A 20,055-nucleotide genomic window follows, 5' to 3' on the forward strand; every position below is an offset into this window, starting at 1 on the left:
CTAGCACTGGGCATCATGCTAAGTTTTAGTCCATCTTAGGCTGCAAATTCTGTCTTAAGAAAAGGCAGGAGCAGGGTGAGAAGCACCAACAGAGCAGGAGAACACTGCTGAGAGCGGCAGCAGGTGCCGGTCTGGGACCTGGAGCACCTTGTAGGCCCCTCTTGGTCTCAGACTCCCCCTTCTCAGGTCAAGCACTTGGTGAACTGACCCTTCTCTCTGTCCACCCAGCACAAAGGCACGTTTGATTGGAAGGGATTTCATAGTGTGGATGATCTGTAGAATAGAAAAGTATGAGGGACCTTAACAATTTTGGGGTCATCTAGATGATTTACTCCAGATGTGTTTTACTCTTAATGACAATAACAATGATCCTAGCACTGAGGAGATCTCAGTTCAGAGCTATCCTGGTGTACAGAGTGTTCCAGGACAGCCAGAGCTACACAGAAAAGCCTTGTCTTGGTTGGGAGGGGACAAAGAAAAGGACAATAGTTGAGTGGTTTTTAATTTTTATGTACATTAGTGGTCAGATCTCCTGGAACTGGAGTTACAGACGGCTGTGAGCTGCCATGTGGGTGCTGGGAACTGACCCTGGGTCCTCTGGAAGAGCAGCCCATGCTCTTAACTGCTGAGCCCACTCTCCAGCCCCTGCCATTTGATATTATTAACTTTGACTTTTTTTTATATATAATTTTTTCCTTTATTTTATGTGCATTGGTGATTTGCCTGCAAGTATGTCTGTGTGAAGGTGTCAGACCTTGGAGTTACAGACAGTTCTGAGCTGCCATGTGGGTGCTGGGATTTGAACTCCGGTCCTCTGGAAGAGCAGTCCTTGCCCTTAACCACTGAACCATCTCTCCAGCCCCTAACTTTGACTTTTGAGAAAGAATTCAGACAGGATCATTTTTCTTTTTGGTTTTTTTTTTTTTTGAGACAGGGTTTCTCTGTGTAGCACTGGATGTCCTGGAACACTCTTTGTAGACCAAGCTGGCCTCGAACGCAAAGATATCCACCTGTGTTTGCCACATAACCCCTCCCCCCAAACCCCCCTCCCCATGCTGGGATTAAAAGAGTGCCCCACCACGCCCTAGCTAGGCCCTGCTGTTTTAAGTTATTTTATTCATTTATTTAGATTGGGTGTTTGTGGTACAGATAGCATTGAACCTAAGATCTGTTTCTGCCACCTAAGTAGTGGAATGTACCACCACTATTGTCATTAACAGTTCTCTTTTTCAGTTCATCACCATATTTTCAGTAATATATTAGAAGTATATTAAAAATAATGACTGTTTTTAACCCACTTTTAGATGGAGTTTTAAAGTTCTGATAAAGCTGGGCATGGTGGCACACACAGAGGCAGAGGCAGGTGGGTCTGTGTGAGTTCAAAGCCAGCCTGGTCTATAAAGGGACATAGCCGGGGGCTGTGTTATACAGAGAAACCCTATCTTGAAAAAGCCAAAAAGAAAAAAAGGGTAGGGACAAGTTCTGTAAATGGTGCACAAAGTTTTCTGCTGAGGCCATAACTCTGGAGTGTTCGGTTAAGCAATCTCACCATAGCTTACCCTTTTTGTGCCGTTTTTCTGTGGCAGAGCTTGGATTCTGAAGGGTGGGCAGCACTGAGACCTGAAGATGAGTGAACTTGACCAGCTGCGGCAGGAGGCCGAGCAACTGAAGAACCAAATTAGAGTAAGTAGCCACGTGTGCTTGTTTATGGTCAGGTCAGGGCTGGGGGCAGAGTGAGGTGAGATGGGGCTAGCATGTGCACGTTCAGATGCCTGGGCGATTATGTTGTTCCAGGGATTTTGTTCTCTTACTAACTATAGTTTGTTGCTTGATGTACATGGTATGTTTTTGTAAGATTTATCAGAGCTTTTGAGCTTCTTCCCCTGAGGAGCGAGGTTTTGGACCCTCCTTTGTGGCTCCTGTAGGCCATTATATCAGAAGGTGGCATCTGCTCTGAGGAGCAAGGCTACTACATTGACAACAGAAAGATGGAAGATGGAAGGATCTAGCAGAAATGGCATTTTAGATGTGTCTGTCTTCTTTTTCATAATCTTGAAATGGTTTGTGTCCCAGGACAGCCACTGGAATGTACTTCAGAGCTCCACAGAGAGCAGATATGTCTACCTGAGTACAGAACTAAAGAAAGACACACTTCAGTGCAGTTTGACTCCTTACTTTGAGGTGGGGAGTGACTTTAGAGTAATGCTAGAGATGTTCCAGGCAAATTTGGGTTCTTTAGTTTTGGAGTTTGTATTTTATTTTTGTTACTTGAGACAGGGTCTATTGTGAAACTTTTGACCGTCCTGGAACTCACAGGGTAGACCAAATCGGCCTTGAGTGCAACGTTAGACAGAAACAATTAATTCAAATATATAGTTTTCATTTTCCTCTTCCCCTAAACTTTATCTAAAGAGCATGAAAAAACGACTTTAAGACCCACTAGGAAAATCCCAGTTTTTAGTTTAGTATTTTGTGTATTTGAAGTAGCTTTCTCTGATTTTCATGCTCTCGTCTGTAAGTACAAAGCTGCCCTTCAGAGTCTCCATAAGTTGTTGGCAACAGTCAGTACCTGTCTACACTATAGTCCGCTGTCTTCAGGCTGCCAGGGGGACTAGATGGGAAAGTCTAGTTGGCGTTATTTTAGCCAACTTTTTTTTTTTTTTAATTTAAGAAAGTCTGGAGAGATGGTTTAGCAGTTAAAAGTACTGACTGCTCTTCTGAAGGACTGGGGCTCAGTTCCCAGCACCCACATGGCAGCTCACAGCTGTCTGTGACTCCATGATCATGCACCCTCACACAGACATGCAGGCAAAACTCCAATGCACATAAAATAAAAATTTTCAAATTTAAAAATTAAAAAAAAAAAAAAAAAAAGGAAAAGAAAACATACCAGAATTGCCTAAGATTTAGAGCAAGTGATAAAACAGAAAGTATCCTGTGCTGTAAGCTCTTCACTTGATGTCTGAGTGTAGATTGTTCCGGTCAGTGCTTTTCAGTGTGTCTGCTAATAAAACACATTCTTTTTAGACAGGGTTTCTCTGTACAACCTTGGCTGTCCTGGACTCACTTTGTCAACCAGGCTGATCAAACACATTCTTAAATATTTGGTGTGGGATAGTTATTTTCAGAAAAGTTAAATAATATCAGAAGATATTTTCCTAAATTGCAAATACTATAACATTGAACTGTACCTCTAGCCCTAGAACTCACCTAAAATGTTTTTAGGGTTAGGATCTTAGGGGTGGGGCAGGGCAGGGCAGGGCTTTTACTATGGTACCTAAGGCTGATTGTGGGTTCAAGTGATCCTCCTCTGTCAGTCTCCTCTGGTGACTGGGAATGCGCAGCATGCCTGGCTTCTCCTGAAAATTTGCATGACTTAAAAACTTAAAGCCAGTGGACTGGAGTGATGCCTCTGCAGCTGAGAGCACAGACTGCTCTTGCAGAGGTTCTGAGTTCAGTTTCCAGCAACCGCACAGTGGTTAAGAGTCATCTGTAATGGAACCTGTTGAGTGCCCTAGGGTGCCAATAACCACAGAGATTGTAGTGTATTTTAAAGCTGCAACCACTACACCAGGCAGCCTATGGCCTCTTAACCTACATATATACCAATAACTTGCTAAACTGATGGCTCCTGGGGTGGCTTCTTTCCCAACTATCTACTGTTCAGCTACCAACTCTGCCAACCAACCCCCTCTCAGAAGCTCCTGTCCTTCTGCCCAGCTGATTGGTCAAACAGCACTTTATTGACAACTGCTACATCCACTCAAGGCATTCCTCCACAGTAGAGCATTCATACACATTAACTCAATCAGTCAATCTTTTTTTTTTTTTTAAAGATTTGTTTATTATGTATACAGTGTTGTATCTGCATGTACACCTGCAGGCCAGAAGAGGGCCTCAGATCACATTATAGATGGCTGTGAGCCACCATGTGGGTGCTGGGAATTGAACTGAGGACCTCTGGAAGAGCAGACAGTTCTCTTAATCGCTGAGCCATCTCTCCAGCCCCAATCAGTCAATCTTGAAAACAAAAAAATGTAAAGCCAGGAACTCAGCATGGTGGTACACACCTTTAATCATAACACTTGGAGGAAGAGGCAGAGACATGAGAGTTCAGAGTCATCATTAGTTACATAGTGAGCTCAAGGCTAGCCTAGGCCCATGAGACTTGTGTCAGAAGATGACAGAGCTAGAGAGACAGGTCACACTTTGAGAGGACCCTAGCTGGGTTCCCATGCCCAGGTCAAGTGGCTCACAACTCATAATCCAGGGAATTCGACACCTTCTTCTGGCCTCTGCAGGTACAAACACACAAAACAAAATAAAAATTTAAAGAAAAAAAAAAAGCCCAAGACAGGGTTTCTCTGTGTAACCCTGGAACTCATTCTGTAGACCAGGCGTCTCCCAGGTTCTGCAATTAAAGACATGTACCACCACTTCCTGGTATAATTGGAACTTTTTGAAGGGGACCAGGGTGGAGATAGCTATACTATTTTTAGATTAAGCCAACATGGAGGTCATCTTCATGACAGGGAGGGGAGGAAGGATTAGAAAGCATGCTTAGGTCAGAGATAGAAAGGAGAAGGGGAAATATTCAGAAAAGCTACATGGTTCTAGCCATGTCGCTGCTGAGACTGAAATCATTTCACAGAAGATGGAGATTTACCTTGGACATGCATAATGCCATGCAAGGCCTATATAATATGCAGGCTCACCCACTCCCCCTGCTTCCACTCTCCCTAGTGCCCTCCTTTCTGCTTTCACATGTGCCCCAGTAGTTGCAGCATTCAAGAGGATCAGAGTTCAAGGCCATCCTTAGTGAAATAAGTTTTGAGGTCTAGTAGGCAACAGGAAGCCCTGTCTCAAAGAGAAAATAAAAAGCAGCTAAAAACAATCTTAACAAGTTTCATCTAGTCCCATCTAGCTAAAGTATTATTTCAGTCAATAGATTTCTTTGTTGTTGTTTTGTTTTTTCCGAGACAGGGTTTCTCTGTGTAACCTTGGCTGTCCTGGACTTGCTTTGACGCTGGCCTCAGAGATCTGCCTGCCTCTGCCTCCCAGAGTGCTGGGATTATAGGCATGTACCACCACACCTGGTAGTCAATACATTCTTACAGAGATACTTTGTAGTACTTATATTTCAGTTTTATTTTTATTTTAAAGGTCACCTCTTGCCTCATTATAAGGGCATTCCTCAGTGTACATTCAACTATGTTCAACATGCAGAGTAATTCATGGCCAAAGAGCTCCATTGTAGACAGCACCATTTGACCGTTCCTTGTGGAGTGGCTCTGATTGAGCCCTTATGATAAGCGTCCTCTTCACAAATGACAATTGGGGTTTGGGCCTTGCCTTTCAACACTGCAGTACTTTACAATGGGTTGGTGAGGACAAGTTAAGGCTGTTAAGTCTCTAGATGGAAATGGAGGCTCTTGTTTGCTTTTGAGACATCGTCTCATTAGCCTTGACTGCCCTGGACCTTGATAGGTGGACTACTGGCCTCAAACTCAAAGATCCCCCTGCCTCTGCCTCCCAAGTTCTAAGATGAAAGCTGTGTGGCGCCTGACCTGGCCAGGAATACTCTTTGAAAAAGTAAAATTCTGAGCCGAGTCTGTAATCCCAGTACTCTGGGAGACATAGGTAGGCAGATCTCTCTGAATTTGAGGTCAGCCTGGGCTATAAATCTAGTCCAGGACAGCAAAGGCTACACAAAGAAACCCTGTCTGGGGGTGGGGGTGGGGAATGTAAAATTCCTGGTCTAGAGAGTTTAATCCCAGAACTACCTATAACTAGCTCTAGAGGATCCAGCACTCTCTTCTGGTTTCTATGGTTACTTGCATAAACATAAATCAAAAAACAAAAACCATTTTCTTTTTTTAGAAGGCTATGATACAAAGGAGGAAAAAAGTAAAATGTTCTCTACCAATTGCCTCTGAATACATGCTTGTTAACGAATTTAGTGCAAGGCCTGCAAATGTTTCACAGCTCACTAGTCTAGTGCTTGCCCAGCAGTGTAGTCTCCATCATGTTGGTGTGCTGGAGCTTGGCATACATGGTACTTAATCTTCATAGCACTAGGAATGTAGGAGGGTTTTTGTTAGTTTTGAAGGCTAGCCTAGATTACCTAGTGAGTTCCAGGCCAGCCTGGGCTACAAATAAGACCCTGTCTTAAACTCAAAAGCAGGAGGCCTGGTGTGACAGCATACACACTTTTTTAAAAAAAATTTATTATGTATACAGTATTCTTGCATGTATACCTGCACACCAGAAGAGGGCACCAGATCTCATTATAGATTGTTATGAGCCACCATGTCGTTGCTGGGAATTGAACTCAGGACCTTTGGAAGAAGCAGCCAGTGCTCTTCACCTCTGGGCCATCTCTCCAGCCCCAGCAGTACACACTTTGAATCCTAGCACTCAGGAGGCAGAGTGAAGTGGATCTGAGTTCTAGGACAGCCTCATCTACATAACAAGTTCAAGGACTGCCAGGTGGGGTATAGAGAGAACTTGTCTCAAAACAAGCACATAAAAATCAGAAGCAGTTGATCAAGTAAAGATTCTTGCCACCCAGTAGTGTAAACCTGCACCCCTGACTTCCATCCCCGGAGTCCTTGTGCTGTGCCCTCCTTACTCTGTAACTCGCACTTTGACACATGCCAGTCAGTCTTGGGTTCATTTGTTTGTTTAGGTTTTTGCCAACAAAACAGGTTTTGGTTTTTGTTTTCAAGACATGGTTTCTCTGAATAGCCCTTGCTGTCCTGGAACCTGCGCCATAGTCTAGACTGGCTACAAACTCAGATCCACCTGCCTATACCTCCCCAGTGCTGGGGTTAAAGGGTGTGCCACCAGCAGCTGGCTTAACAGAGCCAGCCAGGACTAAGCGGCCCTCTCAGGCCAACCAGATGGCTCAGTGTATAAAAGCATGCTTGCCCCCTTCCCAGGGGCTTGAGTTCAGTCTGCAGATCCACCTGGTAGAAGGAGAGCGTCGGCTCCCACAGGTTGCCCTCTGTAAATTACAGGTGTCAGGTGAAGTGTGTTCATGGCTTTGTCTTCACTTAAGCAAAGTTGGAGCTGCTTGCAGACCAAAACAAAGATGGCTGGAATCTGCTTCATTTTTTTCTTCTGTTAGTAGTAGGTGCAGTATCAGAAACATTCAACCTTTTTGGTCTTTGGGTACCAACCAAAATGAAGCTGTTTAAATATCAATTTTTATTTTTTAAATTCTTACTAGTCTCTCAAACCCAAAGCTATACATTGTAGCAACAAGCAGGGTGTTTGAAAGTATCTTTACTGATTGGCATGAAAAAGGGGTGTTGACAATGACTTGCTGTTCTAAACCCTTGTTTTATACTTCAGAATTTTTTATATAGAAATACTTGGTTACATAATTTCTTGTTTTGCTTACAAGCAGAATCATTAAGGATGAATTTGGAACCTAGAAGTTTATTCGTACAATAATAGTCATCTCAGTATATTTACCATGTCATCAGTTTCTAATATTCCCACAGTCTTTTTTTTCTTTCTTTCTTCTTTTTCTTTTTGCTTTGCTTTTTCGAAACAGGGTTTCTCTGTGTAGTCTTGGCTGTCCTGGACTCCTTTAGTAGACCAGGCTGGCCTTGAACTCAAAGCGATCTGCCTGTCTCTGCCTCCCGAGTGCTGGGATTAAAGGCCCCCACTGCTCTGTGCGGCAACTTATCTTGAACATGGATCTGCTTTACCTGTAGCCTGTTGCCAGTGGCTGCTTTGGAAGCAGGTGGTCAGTGTCTTAGTCAAGATTGTCAGGAGTTCCTTTGAATTGTGCCTGTACTGAAATTTTCAGCTTTTTAAAATTTTTTTTTAAAGATTTATTTATTTATTTATTAAGTATACAGTGTTCTGCCTGCAGGTGTACCAGAAGAGGGCACCAGATCTGATTTTAGATGGTTGTGAGCCTCCATGTGGTTGCTGGGAATTGAACTCAGGACCTTTGGAAAAGCAGGCAGTGTTCTTAACCTCTGAATCTCTCCATTCCCCGAAATTGTGAGCTTTTAAAAGTAGAATTATCAAAAAAAAAAAAAAGAAGAAGAAGAAGAAGAATTGTTTCATTTTCCTTTAAAATGGATGTCTTTATAACTATGTGCTATTTTGAGATTTCAAGGCTTATTTCACTTACTAGTGAAAACACTTTAATTACTATGGTAAAAATTAAAGAAAAAATTATGGTAGTATATCCTTTTGTAGATGTTAGCTACATTGGGAGAGTTATATAACTAGAAAAGATGGCCTGCTGTTATTTTGTTACCAGTCTTGTTGGAAGTTTATTAACCATTGTTGGTCCCTTGCTCTTTTTATGGAGCTTAGATTTAATCGTTGGCTTGAGGACGAAGCATTCTCAAAAAGAAGTTGTTGGACCTCAGTAGCTCACTGGTCTTCAGCCTGTCTCTTTTCCTTGAAACCCTCGGGCTCTTGTGTAAACTGTGACAAAGACAGCGGGTGTGTGTCGGCTGTGGGAAGTCAGTCTTGGCTCCAGGCTGCTCACTGTGGGGCCAGCTTCCAGTGTGGCTTCACCTAGGTTTGTCTGTAGTTCCAGGGTCCCCAGGGTTCTATGGAGTTTGCATAGTTAGGGTTAGGGATTGTGCGTTGTGTCTGTTTTGGCCTCCACAACTCAAAAGTGGCCATGGGGGTGGTGCGCTGGAGAGATGGCTCAGTGGTTAAGAGCACTGCCTGCTCTTCCAAAGGATCCGGGTTCAGTTTCCAGCACCCACATGGCAGCTCACAACTGTCTGTAGCTCCCATATCTAACACCTTCCCACCGATGCACATGAGTTAAAATTAAATAAAATATTTTGGGGAAAAAATGGCCGTGTACTTGGGATTATTTGAGAAGAAATAAGCAACAAGAGTGCTTTCTCATGTACACTGTGCTTTGCTCCTGACAGTTTGTGGGGCTGCCTGAGCCTTTGGTAGGGAGGGTCCTGAGCTTGAAAGTGTGAAATTCCACTCATTCCCATTTGTTCTTTCCTAGGATGCTCGTAAAGCGTGTGCAGATGCGACTCTTTCTCAGGTAAGAGAGAATTCCAGCCGTCAGTCATCCGTAGTGCACAGCCTGGGGTGGGCTTTTATGTCTTCATGTGGGGTGAGGAGGCTTTCCATTTGGAGCTTGTTCTGGTGGTAGGTGAGGCAGTGAGGGCCAGTGGATGTTCTGCCGTATAACCCAGCAGCTTCACTGCCAGACTTGTGTCCACAGGAATCAAACTGGGTTTAAAGCATGGTCAGGGCTCATGAGATGACTTGGCAGGGAAAGGTGCCCACCCCCAAGATTGACTACCTGAGTGCAATCCCCAGAGCTCACATGGGAGAAGGAGACTGACCTCTGCCCAAATAAATAAGAAGTATTTAAAGTACATGTATGGCCATTAACTCCTGTTGTGTAGTCTGCTGCTGTGATGAAGCACTTGGGCTAAATACTCTGGGGAGGAGAGAATTTATTTTGGCTTATGCTGGCAGGTAATGAGCCATCATTGAGGGAAGTCAGGGCAGGAACCGTAGAGGAATGTAGCGCACTGGCTTGCTTTCTCAGACAGCCCAGGATCATCTGTGTAGAGGTTGTGCTAGACCCTCCTACATCAATTAACAGATACGCCCACAGAGGAATCTGAAGGTCCCTCTTCTCCTGTGACTCTAACGTGTCAAGATGACAATAAAAACTACCTAGCACCCCTTCCCCGCAACACACATACACCACACCTCCTTGGAGAATCGATAAGCCTGGTCCTCAAACCTCCTAGACACACATAGATCTACCCTCCTTCCCCCATGGCTGTGGTAACCTGTGATTTGTGTGTTACATAAAGGTGGAATTAACTCACAATTTAATAACCAATAGTAAAATTGTAGCTGTCTATAGTAGTTACATGAGCATATGCTCATGATCTCAGTGTCTTCCTGCTCACACTGAGATGACAGAAGTGGGCAGCACAGGCACTGTGAAGAGCATGGCGGCTGCAGTGTATTGCTAATAGACACGCTGTATACTTATAGCTCGGCCTCAATGGACAAAGGGACTCACGCCTCAGGCACTCCAGGATGGGTAATTTATCGTGCTACTGAAGAGATGTGCAATTTAAGGTTTATGCCTTGGCTGCTGGAGAGATGGCTTAGCAGTCCAGAACACTTGCTGCTCTTCTAGAGGAGCTGGGTTCTGTTTGCAGCTCCTGTGGGACCTCCTAGGGCTCCTGCATACACTTCACGCACACAAACACCCTGGTATACACCATACCCATAGGAACATTTTAAAGTAAATATGGGATTTTCCATTTAAATTGATTTTTGGTTCTCAGTTGACATTATATAACAGAACCTACAGAATGCAAGTGGAGAGTCCATTTGCTGAAGTTAATCTGCACTGATTTTATTTTTTAAGATCACAAACAACATTGATCCAGTGGGAAGAATTCAGATGCGAACCAGAAGAACGCTGAGAGGTCACCTGGCCAAGATTTATGCCATGCACTGGGGCACAGACTCAAGGTACGAACAGGCCCTTCCAAAGCAGTACATGGAATGTTAGCTGGCCGGGCGTGGTATCCACACCTGTAATCCCAGCACTCGGGCGGCAGAGGCAGGTGGATCACTGAGTTTGAGGCCAGCCTGGTCTACAAAGCAAGTCTAGGACAGCCAGTGCTACACAGAGAAACCCTAAGCTCTGCCCTCCCCCTCCCCAGAAAGAAAGAAAGAAAGAAAGAAAGAAAGAAAGAAAGAAAGAAAGAAAGAAAGAAATGTTGGCTGACTGCCAGGATTTCTAAAAGATCATCATCTTTTAGGTTAGAAAGTTGAGTTGGGGCCTGGAGAGATGGCTCAGAGGTTAAGAGCACTCTCTGTTCTTCCAAAGGTCCTGAGTTCAATTCCCAGCACCCACATGGTGGCTCACAACCATCTATAGCACCTTCTGATTTGCAAGTGTACATGCAGGCAGAAAACTGTATAAATAATAAATAAATTTAAAAAATGAAAGAAAGTTGAATTGTGCCAGGCAGTGGTGGTGCACGCCTTTAATCCCAGCACTCAGGAGGCAGAGTCAGACGGATCTCTATGAGTTTTGAGGCCAGCCTGGTCTGGATAGTGAGTCCAGGACAGCCAAGGCTACACAGAGAGACCCTGTCTCTAAAAACAAAACAAAATGGGAAAAAAAAAGAAAGTTGAATTGGTGTGGGTATGGTGGCACACACTTTTAATCCCAGTAGTTCTACTCAAAAGGTAGAGGCAAAAAGATCTTTGAGTGTGAAGACCAGCCTGATGTACTCAGTGAGGCCCTTGTCTCAGAACTAGGTGTGGAAGGTGGGATAGACAGTGTGTTGTCTGCCTGGCTGCCAAGTCTCCCGTTGACAGGTGCAGGCTTTACTGAGCCTCCGTTTAGCTGGTGACTGCACTATCATCGCTCTCACACCAGCTCCTGCGTTTCCTCCCCTTTTAGCTGCTCTGTGGGTCACCTTGTAATGTAAGAGTTGGCAGCGGAGGTGAAAAGTATTCAGTTTACAACTGTGTACTGTGGTCCCAAAAACTAAATGTGGGCATCAGTGGTCTTTTCATCCTCACTGGGAAGCCTTATGGAATATAAATTAATGTCTATAAACTACCCTTTGTTGGACTTCTGAGTTTCTCTTCAAACTTTTCCACTCAAAATGAAACAAAGTGTGTGACTGTAGCATGCCCCTTCCAGACCCAACAGAATCTGAACATCCCTCTCTTTTGAATCATTTCTTTCATTTTCTGTTACCAGAGTGGAATTTCTGCTTGGCTTTCTCTTTGTGAAATTATCTGCTGTTGGGTTAAATAGCTAGAGAACAAAAGATCCTATCTTTAGTTCTCTGCAGGGCCCCATATAATTGCTTGTACAGATGAGCACATTACGGGACTGTTTAATGATGGACGCAGTCCCATCAAAAAGAAGAGGGGAGGGTTGCCTGTATTGTTCCTCAAACGGTGAAGCTTCAGCTAGGGAGAGTGTGTGTCAGAGATCTGAGTGCATTGAGTAGTTGCTAACAGAATTTCAAAGGGCAGATTGGCTGATTGGTTGATTGATTGATTGATCGATCATGCCTGCTAGGCAATCAGTGTACCTACCACTAAAGTACACCTCCAGCCCAAGAATAGATCTTAAAAGTTCTCACCACAAAAAGATGCTAAATGTGGGGGGTAATGGCTATGTTAATCCACTTAGTCTAATCGTTTTGTAATGTAAACATTAGGCAATTTATATAGTCCATAGTTAATGTCAATTAAAAATAAAGGTCATTCAAAATAAATAAGTAAAGTTAAAAAATGGACCAGGCAGTGGTGGTGCATGCTTTTTTTGTTTGTTGTTTCTTTCTTTTTTGTTTTTTGGACAGAGTTTCTCTGTGTAGCCGAGGCTGTCCTAGACACACTTTGTATACTAGGCTGGCCTCAAACTCACAGAGATCCTACTGCCTCTGCCTCCTGGGTGCTGGGATTGTCGGGATTGGTGTGTTCATATCTTTTAATCCCAGCACTTGAGAGGCAGATGCAGGTAGATTGCTGAGTTGGAGGCCACCCTGATCTATAGAGTGAGTTTCCGAACAGCCAGGGCTATGCAGTGAAACCCTGTCTTTAAAAAAACAAAAACAAAAAAATTGCAAAAAAAAAAAAAAGGGAGAGAGAGAGGAAAAAAAAAGTTAGAAAATGGTAAAATTCAAAGTTACCCCATTAACAATGTATAAAATTAAATATGAGAAAGAAAGAAAAATTCTTACTAGCCAGTCCATCAGAGAGTGCCTTATCAAAGGTAAGTGGTAACAAACAGGTTGTGACGTCTGCAGCGTTTCTTCCGTGTGTGAGAACATAACAGTAGCTGTGCATTACTCAGTAGCCCTTGGCCCTGGGCTTCTGGAGGAATTACATCATCCTTCAGTAGTCAGGTGTGTGTGCTGCAGACAGGTGTATTCAAAGATCTCGGGACAGGCACATGGCCTGAGCAGTGAAAGGCAGGGTGAGATATGAAGCCTTCCATTTCATCTAGTCTTAAGCATGAGCATGGTTTACCTCAGAAACCTGGGTCTGAAGGAAGGTGTGTCTATCACAGGACCCCAGGTCCAGAATCAGGATGTGCATGTGAGCAAGAGCCTTAAGGGAAGCTTGTGGGTGGCTGTTGGTCTGTTCTCATTCTCGGGTGGTATGCAGGGACCATGGTGTTTGTTTTACTGTTGTCTTTTGAACCAGACAACATAACCCTGAGACTTGAAAAGACTGATTAATCAATCAGCTGGAGCTGTTAAGTTGTCAGAGTACTTGCTTAGCTTGCAGTAGGCCCTAGGATATTGCAGCAAGGAGGACCAAAGCAGCTTTAGATCAGTCTCAGCTATATAGCAAGTTTGAAGACAGCAAACAAAACCTTCCGAAGCAGTACTCAGGGTTGTTTTAGATGAGCATGCTTCCTGGCTAGTCAGTGGCTGCGTCTTACCATTCAGAGTGCCTATTCAGGGAGGTGAGGTGTTCTGGGTAGGCACAACCCCACCCTTTTACATCATTTTCCTATTTCTTGCCTTCATAGTAAAAGGTTACTGATTGGGCTTGGTGTGGTGGCAAGAGAGTGAAGAGCAGGGTAACAAGTCCTCTCTATCAGAACATTCATTTATAGGGCAGGCGTGTGTGGCCAGAGGACACTCCAAGGAACCAGTTCTCTTCTACTACTATGTGGGTTCTAGGGGATCAATTATTTTGTTAATTTTTATTTTATTTTATTTATTTTATTTTATTTTTTGGTGGTGGAGGGGGAGGTTCTTTTGCGGGGGGAGTTAACTTTGTTTTTTCAGGACAGGATTTCTCTGTATAGCCCTAAATGTCCTGTAACTCTGGGTGTATGAGGCTGGCTTCAAATTCAGAGATCCTCCTGAGTGCTGCGATTAAAGGTGTGTGTGACCTGCCACACCCTTCAGATCAGGGAAGGAGCTTTCTTGACAGACACTTTTGCCTGAGCCATCTCTCCGGCCCTAAAACTTAACTTGTAATAATATTCGAGATGCTTTTTCCAGTTCTTTGAGTTCTCTTATCCCCCCTCTCTCCTTTGTAGAGCCTAATCTCTGGCTGGATCCTTCTCTAAGTAAAATGAAGAGAATGCCGTGTTTGCGCTGTGACTGCCTCTTCCTGGTCTAGGCAGCTATTTGGCTAGTTCTCAGGTTCTCTCCCTGTTGGAGGACAGAGAGGGAAGAACTTAGCACAGTGAGCTTTGTTGGTTCCTCCGAGTCACATGACCTGAGGTTAGAAGGCGTGTTTCCTTTCACCTTCTGGAGGATCGGCTCACAGCTTAGCATTGTCTTAATCTTCACTGAGTTAGCAGTTACTGAGCTCTCCGAAGGTGACTTTTTACGTCAGAGGATGAGCTGCTATAGATGTCTTTTAATACCCTTGCCCAGAGCCTTAAAAAGACCAGGCAGAAATAGAGCAGTGGAGGGACCTTACGCTGTCCTCTGGAGATGGCTGAAAGCACCCTAGGTGTGACTGCTGAGCAGGCATGGAAGAGCAGACTTTAAGCACCATAGGGAACTGGGAAGACCTTGAGCAGCCTTGGCTACTCAGTACCCTATCTCCAGAAACGTGAAAGAGTCTTCTGGGGAGGGAGACATAAGGGCTTGGTGGTTGAGTTTGCTTTGTATTCCCAAAGCTCCAAAAAGCTGAGGTGTACAATTTACTTGTGCAGGAGTCTGAATTCAGTCTCTACAAGGGGCAGGGCGTTGGGGGGGGGGGCGTGTGCTGAGAAGCAACACACTTGGTACCTGTGCCCAGGTCTGTGGTAAGTTTTGTGACAAAGGATTGAAAGCATTTTTTTCTTGTCACATATGTGTTCTTTATAAAGGAAGTTTATATATCAAATAAAATATGGCCTGACAAGGTGTGGTGGTGCAGGCACTTTGGAAAGTGTCAAAGGGCTCAGAATAACCTTGTTGAGTTTTACCTCAAGTCTTTGATCAGCTTCAAAAGTCCAAATATGCCCAAATATATTTGTAGTTAACATGTCTAGGATGTTTGTTTTGACTGAAATTTAAAAAAATAAAACTTGTATGTCACTCGTATTGAAAAATAGGTCTTTGTGGCCTTGGACGAACCTCTTGCCCTTCCTTGAAACAAAAGAACACATTGTATTAGGACCCTCTGCCCGAGAAGCTGTGGCTCCCAGCATTACGCAGATTGCTTCCCAGATAGCACAGATCCCTTTGCCAGCTAGTCGTGCTCGCCCTTTATAATACCCTGCTAATTCTGCAGATAGAAGAGCAGACTCCACACGCAGCCCAGCTGCCCTGGACCAGGACAGAGGCCGGAGCAATTATAATTCACTCTAGGTGGTGGTCTTGGGCTGGACCGCGTGCAGTTCTGCCTCCTTAGGTCACATTACTACCATGAAGATGGAAACGCCTAAGCTTTACAGAGGCTGGTATTCTACTCTTATCTGTCTGGGGAGTTTAATGTTTGTTTGTTTTCCCTTGGTTTTGAGGGGTAGAGTCTGAGCCCCAAACTAGTTAGATAGTCAAGTCTGGTCTTGGCCTGTCAATCATGCGTCTGTGGCTTGCAGTGTAAACTGTCATGCCACTCCAGCCCATGGGTGCTCCAGTTTGATTCCTAGGGTGTGGTCAAACACTGTGAGCAAGAGCAACGTGAAGAGTTGTAGTTCATCATGAAAGGAGATGGGCAAATCCCAAAAGGAATACTGTTGACTAGTGTTCTCCTTAGGGCTGGCTCAGCCTACTTGCCCCCCCCCCCCTTTTTTTAAAGATTTATTTATTTATTATTATGTATACAGTGTTTCGCCTGCTTGTATACCTGTACACTAGAAGAGCACATCAGATCACATTACAGATGATTGGGAGCCACCATGTGGTTCCTGGGAATTGAACTCAAGACCTTTGGAAGAGCAGACAGTGCTCCTAACCTCTGAGCCATCTCTCTAGCCCCTCAGCCTGCTTTCTTACGCCATCCTGTACCACCTGCCCAAAGATGGCACTGCCCACAGTACGCTGCTCCCTCTAGATTACTAATCAAGAAGATGCCCCGGAGGCGCCTGTGGTTCTGCTGATAGGGTGAAGGTGTTTTCTCCGTTGAGGTTCCTGCTTCCTTAGATGACTTTAGCTCCACAACAGTAGCTGATCTGGATGGGACGTTGAGAATGGATTAAGTTGGCTCCTGAGTGAGGAGCGGTTCAAGCTTTCCCCATTGTATCCAAGCTTTCTTTGTGTCAGAACAAAATGGTACTGCAAACATTTGAAACTACTTATGGCTCCGGACTGGTCTGTGTATCTAATTTAACCTGGAATAAAAAAAAAAACCTTGTGTGTGGAGTGGTGGTGCATGTCTTTAATCTTAGCACTCAGGAGGCAGAGGCAGGCGGATCTCTTTAAGTTCCAGGACAGCAAGAGCTATACAGAGAAACCCTGTATCAGAAACAAGAAAGCAAACCTTACAGAAACAGGTCAGTACCACCTCAGCTGGTAAAAGAAGAGCTATCCTCTGATCATCTAGGTGTCCCCAAGGCTGAACTGTTACCTGACATCAATCACAGTCTCACATTGGTCCAGCAGTTAGATCCTCTTTTTCTTATTATTAAGTATATTTAATGTTAAGCAAATGTGGTTTCAAAGTGTCTTGGTGGACACTTTAGTTCCAGTGTTTGGGTGACAGAGGTAGGAGGATCTCTGTGAGTTCGAGGCCAGCCTGGTCTACAAAGTGAGTCCAGGACAGCCAAGGCTACACAGAGAAACCCCGTCTCAAAAACAAAAACAAAACAAGCTCTAGTTGGACATCACCAAGATTTGTTTGCTCTTTTCCTTTTGCTCCAGGCTCCTTGTCAGCGCCTCTCAGGATGGAAAACTCATCATCTGGGACAGCTACACCACAAACAAGGTGGGCAGTGTTCGGGTCTTCCATGTTCACACAGTCTGTTCATGACAGCGCTGAGGGCCCTGAGGGCCCTGGGCTCAGCACATAGTTGTGCTGTGCCTCCCTCCTGTCTTACCACGTAGATAGGAGCTGAGTGCTTCCCTGTGTTTCTACAAGAGCTGCTGTGCTGGGCAGTGGTGGCGCACTCCTTTAATCCCGGCATTCAGGAGGCAGAGGCAGGCAGATCACTGAGTTCAAGGCCAGCCTGGTCTACAAAGTGAGTTCAGGACAGCCAAGCCTACACAGAGAAACCCTATCTCAAAAAACCAAAAGAATAAAATAAAATAGTATCAACAGAAGGAACCCACTTTAAAACGCTGGGTGAGTGTGTGGCCAGGCTGCAGTTCCAGCCTTTGGAAGACAGAGACAAGGAAGCCCCAAAGCAGTCTCCCAGCTAGAATAGCCATGTAGACGAGCTGGAAGAATTAGGTGGAAACTGGTCAAGGAAGATTCCCAGAACCACCCTCAGGCCTCCGTGGTCACCCGCACTGGCACGTGTGTATACACAAGCACACACACACTTCTTAAAAAAATCTGCCGGGGCTGAAGAGATTGCCGAATGGTTAGGGCCACTGCCTGCTCTTCCAGACAGTCTGGAGTTTGGTTCCAAGAACATACTTGGTGGTGCACAACCATCTGTATCTCCAGTTTCAAGGGGAATCTAGCCTTCCAAGGCACCGCACTCATGTGGTAAACATATTTAATCAAATGCTCATATACTAAAAATAAACGTCAAAACAAATTTTAATGCTGTCATCAGTTCAGGTAAGTCCCAAAAAAAGAAAAAATAATTCAATTGTGTTTTCCTAAGAAATGCTAGATATATATAAAAGATTTTAGAAAATTTAATAACTCTATCTAAACAAGATTATGTTACCAGTTACTTATTTCTTTTTCTTTTTTAAGATTTATTTATTATTATGTATACAGTGTTGTCTGCATGTACACCCGCAGGCCAGATGAGGGCATCAGATCACATTATAGATGGTTGTGAGCCACCATGTGGTTGCTGGGAATTGAACACAGGACCTTTGGAAAAGCAGGTAGTGCTCTTACCCACTGAGCCAGCTCTCCAGCCCCCCAGGTAGCTTATTTCAAAGAGAGCAAGAGAAAGTAAAGCGTGAGTGTGAGGGAGAGAACATGGATGACTGCTGTCTCCTAGGCTGTCCTGGTATTTGCAGTCATTTCCCTGCCTTGGCCTCCTAGTGCTGGGATTAGCATGAACCACTCACTATACCTGGCTTGTTTTTCATTCCCCCTCCCCCCTTTAAACTCATGACCGTTTTTATATAATTAAAGGGAAAAATAAGTAAAACTTAAAAATCATATTAACAGGGCTGGAGAGATGGCTCAGAGGTTAAGAGCACAGGCTGCTCCTCTAAAGGTCCTGAGTTCAATTCCCAGCAACCACATGGTGGCTCACAACCATCTATAACAAAATCTGGTGTTCTCTTCTAGCCTGCAGGCAGAATGCTGTATATATAATTAATAAATAAATCTTTTTAAAAATCACATTAACATTCCTCCTTGAATTGTTAAAGATACAAAAACATTTATTTTTTTTTTCTGAGACAGGGTTTCTCTATGTAGCCGAGGCTGGCCTTGAACTCAGAGTGATCCTTCTGTGTCTGCTTCCTTTTTGCTTTTTCTTTGACATAACATCTCACTATATGTAGCCTAAGATGTCAGATTGTGTCATTAGGGCTGGTGACGCACAGCTTAGTGATAGAGCACTTGCCTAGGTCAGTTAATTCTCAGGACCAAAAAGAACAATAAAACAAACTCTTACTCTTTCCCTCTTAGTCCTCCAAGTGTCTGACTCACTAGTGTGTGCCATCACACCCACCTGGAGGTGCTTTTTAAACTAGTTTGTTTGATTCCTTTTACCTCTTTCTCCCTTCTCCACGCAAAACCCTCCACCACCCCAACACCAGGTAAGAGAGCAAGAAAATTAGTGGGGAGAGGGCATGGTTCTCTTCAGCTGCTTCTTCATGGTGAAGGTGGTCATTCCCTGGGGCAAGTCTGGTCTTGATTTCAGGTATCGCCGACTTCTGTACCAGCAGCGGAAGCAGCGGCATGCTTCCTTCTGTGCCCCCTTCCTCCCCGTTTTCATCCCCTCCACCCCTAGCTCTGGCATTTATCCCTTCTCCAGAGTCCTCAGAATTAAACTTAACTGCTTCTCATGAGGCAAATAATCCACTGTTATGGACAATGCCGTATCCCACATCTGGGATTAAAACAAAAAGGTGGGTTGGGAGTTGGCTCAGAGGTTAATAGAGCAAAGGTCCTGAGTTCAATTCCCAGCAACCACATGGTGGCTCACAACCATCTACAATGAGATCTGGTGCCCTCTTCTGGTGTGCAGGTGCACATTTGGGCAGAATACTGTATAAATTATAAATAAATAAATCTTTTAAAAAACATGTTTATATAACTGAGAAACCAAAACTTCCATAATACCCATCTACTAGGTTTGGGATTTGTTTTTGTTTTTGTTTTAAGATTTATTTATTCATTATTATGTTTATGTGTACACCTGAACGTCAGAAGAGGGCATCAGATCACATTATAGATGATTGTGAGCCACAATGTGGTTGCTGGGAGTTGAACTCAGGACCTCTGGAAGAGCAGGCAGTGCTCTTAACCTCTGAGTCATCTCTCCAGTCCCTGGTTTGGGGTGGTTGTGGTGGTTGTGGTTTGTTTTTATTTATTTATTTATTTTTTGAGACAGTCTTACTATGTAGCCCTAGCTGTCCTAGAACTCAGTATGTAGACCATGCTGACTTCAAACTCAGAGATTCACCTGCCTTTGCCTCCTGAAGGCAGGGATTAAAGGTGTGCCCTACACACCCAGCTGTAGTTATAGTTTCTTGAACTTAATGGTGTTGCCTGTCTGTGCTCTTATCATTTAGGTCCACGCCATCCCTCTGCGCTCCTCCTGGGTCATGACCTGTGCATATGCTCCTTCCGGGAATTATGTGGCCTGTGGTGGACTGGATAACATCTGCTCCATTTACAATCTAAAAACTCGTGAAGGGAATGTGCGTGTGAGTCGTGAGCTGGCAGGACACACAGGTACACATCTCTACCCTTGCAGTAATGTGAGCTGCTTACTGGGACAGATAGTATTCC

The 20,055-nt window shown here is 44.3% G+C and overlaps 1 protein-coding gene across 6 annotated transcripts in view; it reads left to right on the forward strand.

Moving 5' to 3' along the window:
* The window catches only part of GNB1 (G protein subunit beta 1), a 68,870-nt gene that overhangs the window by 32,495 nt on the left and 16,320 nt on the right, over positions 1–20,055 (forward strand). For all 6 annotated transcript variants that reach the window (XM_084785161.1, XM_084785162.1, XM_084785164.1 and 3 more), the window contains 5 exons: positions 1,587–1,683; positions 9,005–9,043; positions 10,403–10,509; positions 16,824–16,887; positions 19,836–19,998. In XM_084785161.1, coding sequence (XP_084641287.1) covers positions 1,627–1,683; positions 9,005–9,043; positions 10,403–10,509; positions 16,824–16,887; positions 19,836–19,998 — 430 coding nt within the window. In that variant the 5' untranslated portion in view covers positions 1,587–1,626. The remainder of the gene's footprint in view (positions 1–1,586; positions 1,684–9,004; positions 9,044–10,402; positions 10,510–16,823; positions 16,888–19,835; positions 19,999–20,055) is intronic.

Source organism: Acomys minous, assembly GCF_964271855.1.
Source record: "Acomys minous genome assembly, chromosome: 6".
Lineage (NCBI taxonomy): Eukaryota > Metazoa > Chordata > Mammalia > Rodentia > Muridae > Acomys > Acomys minous.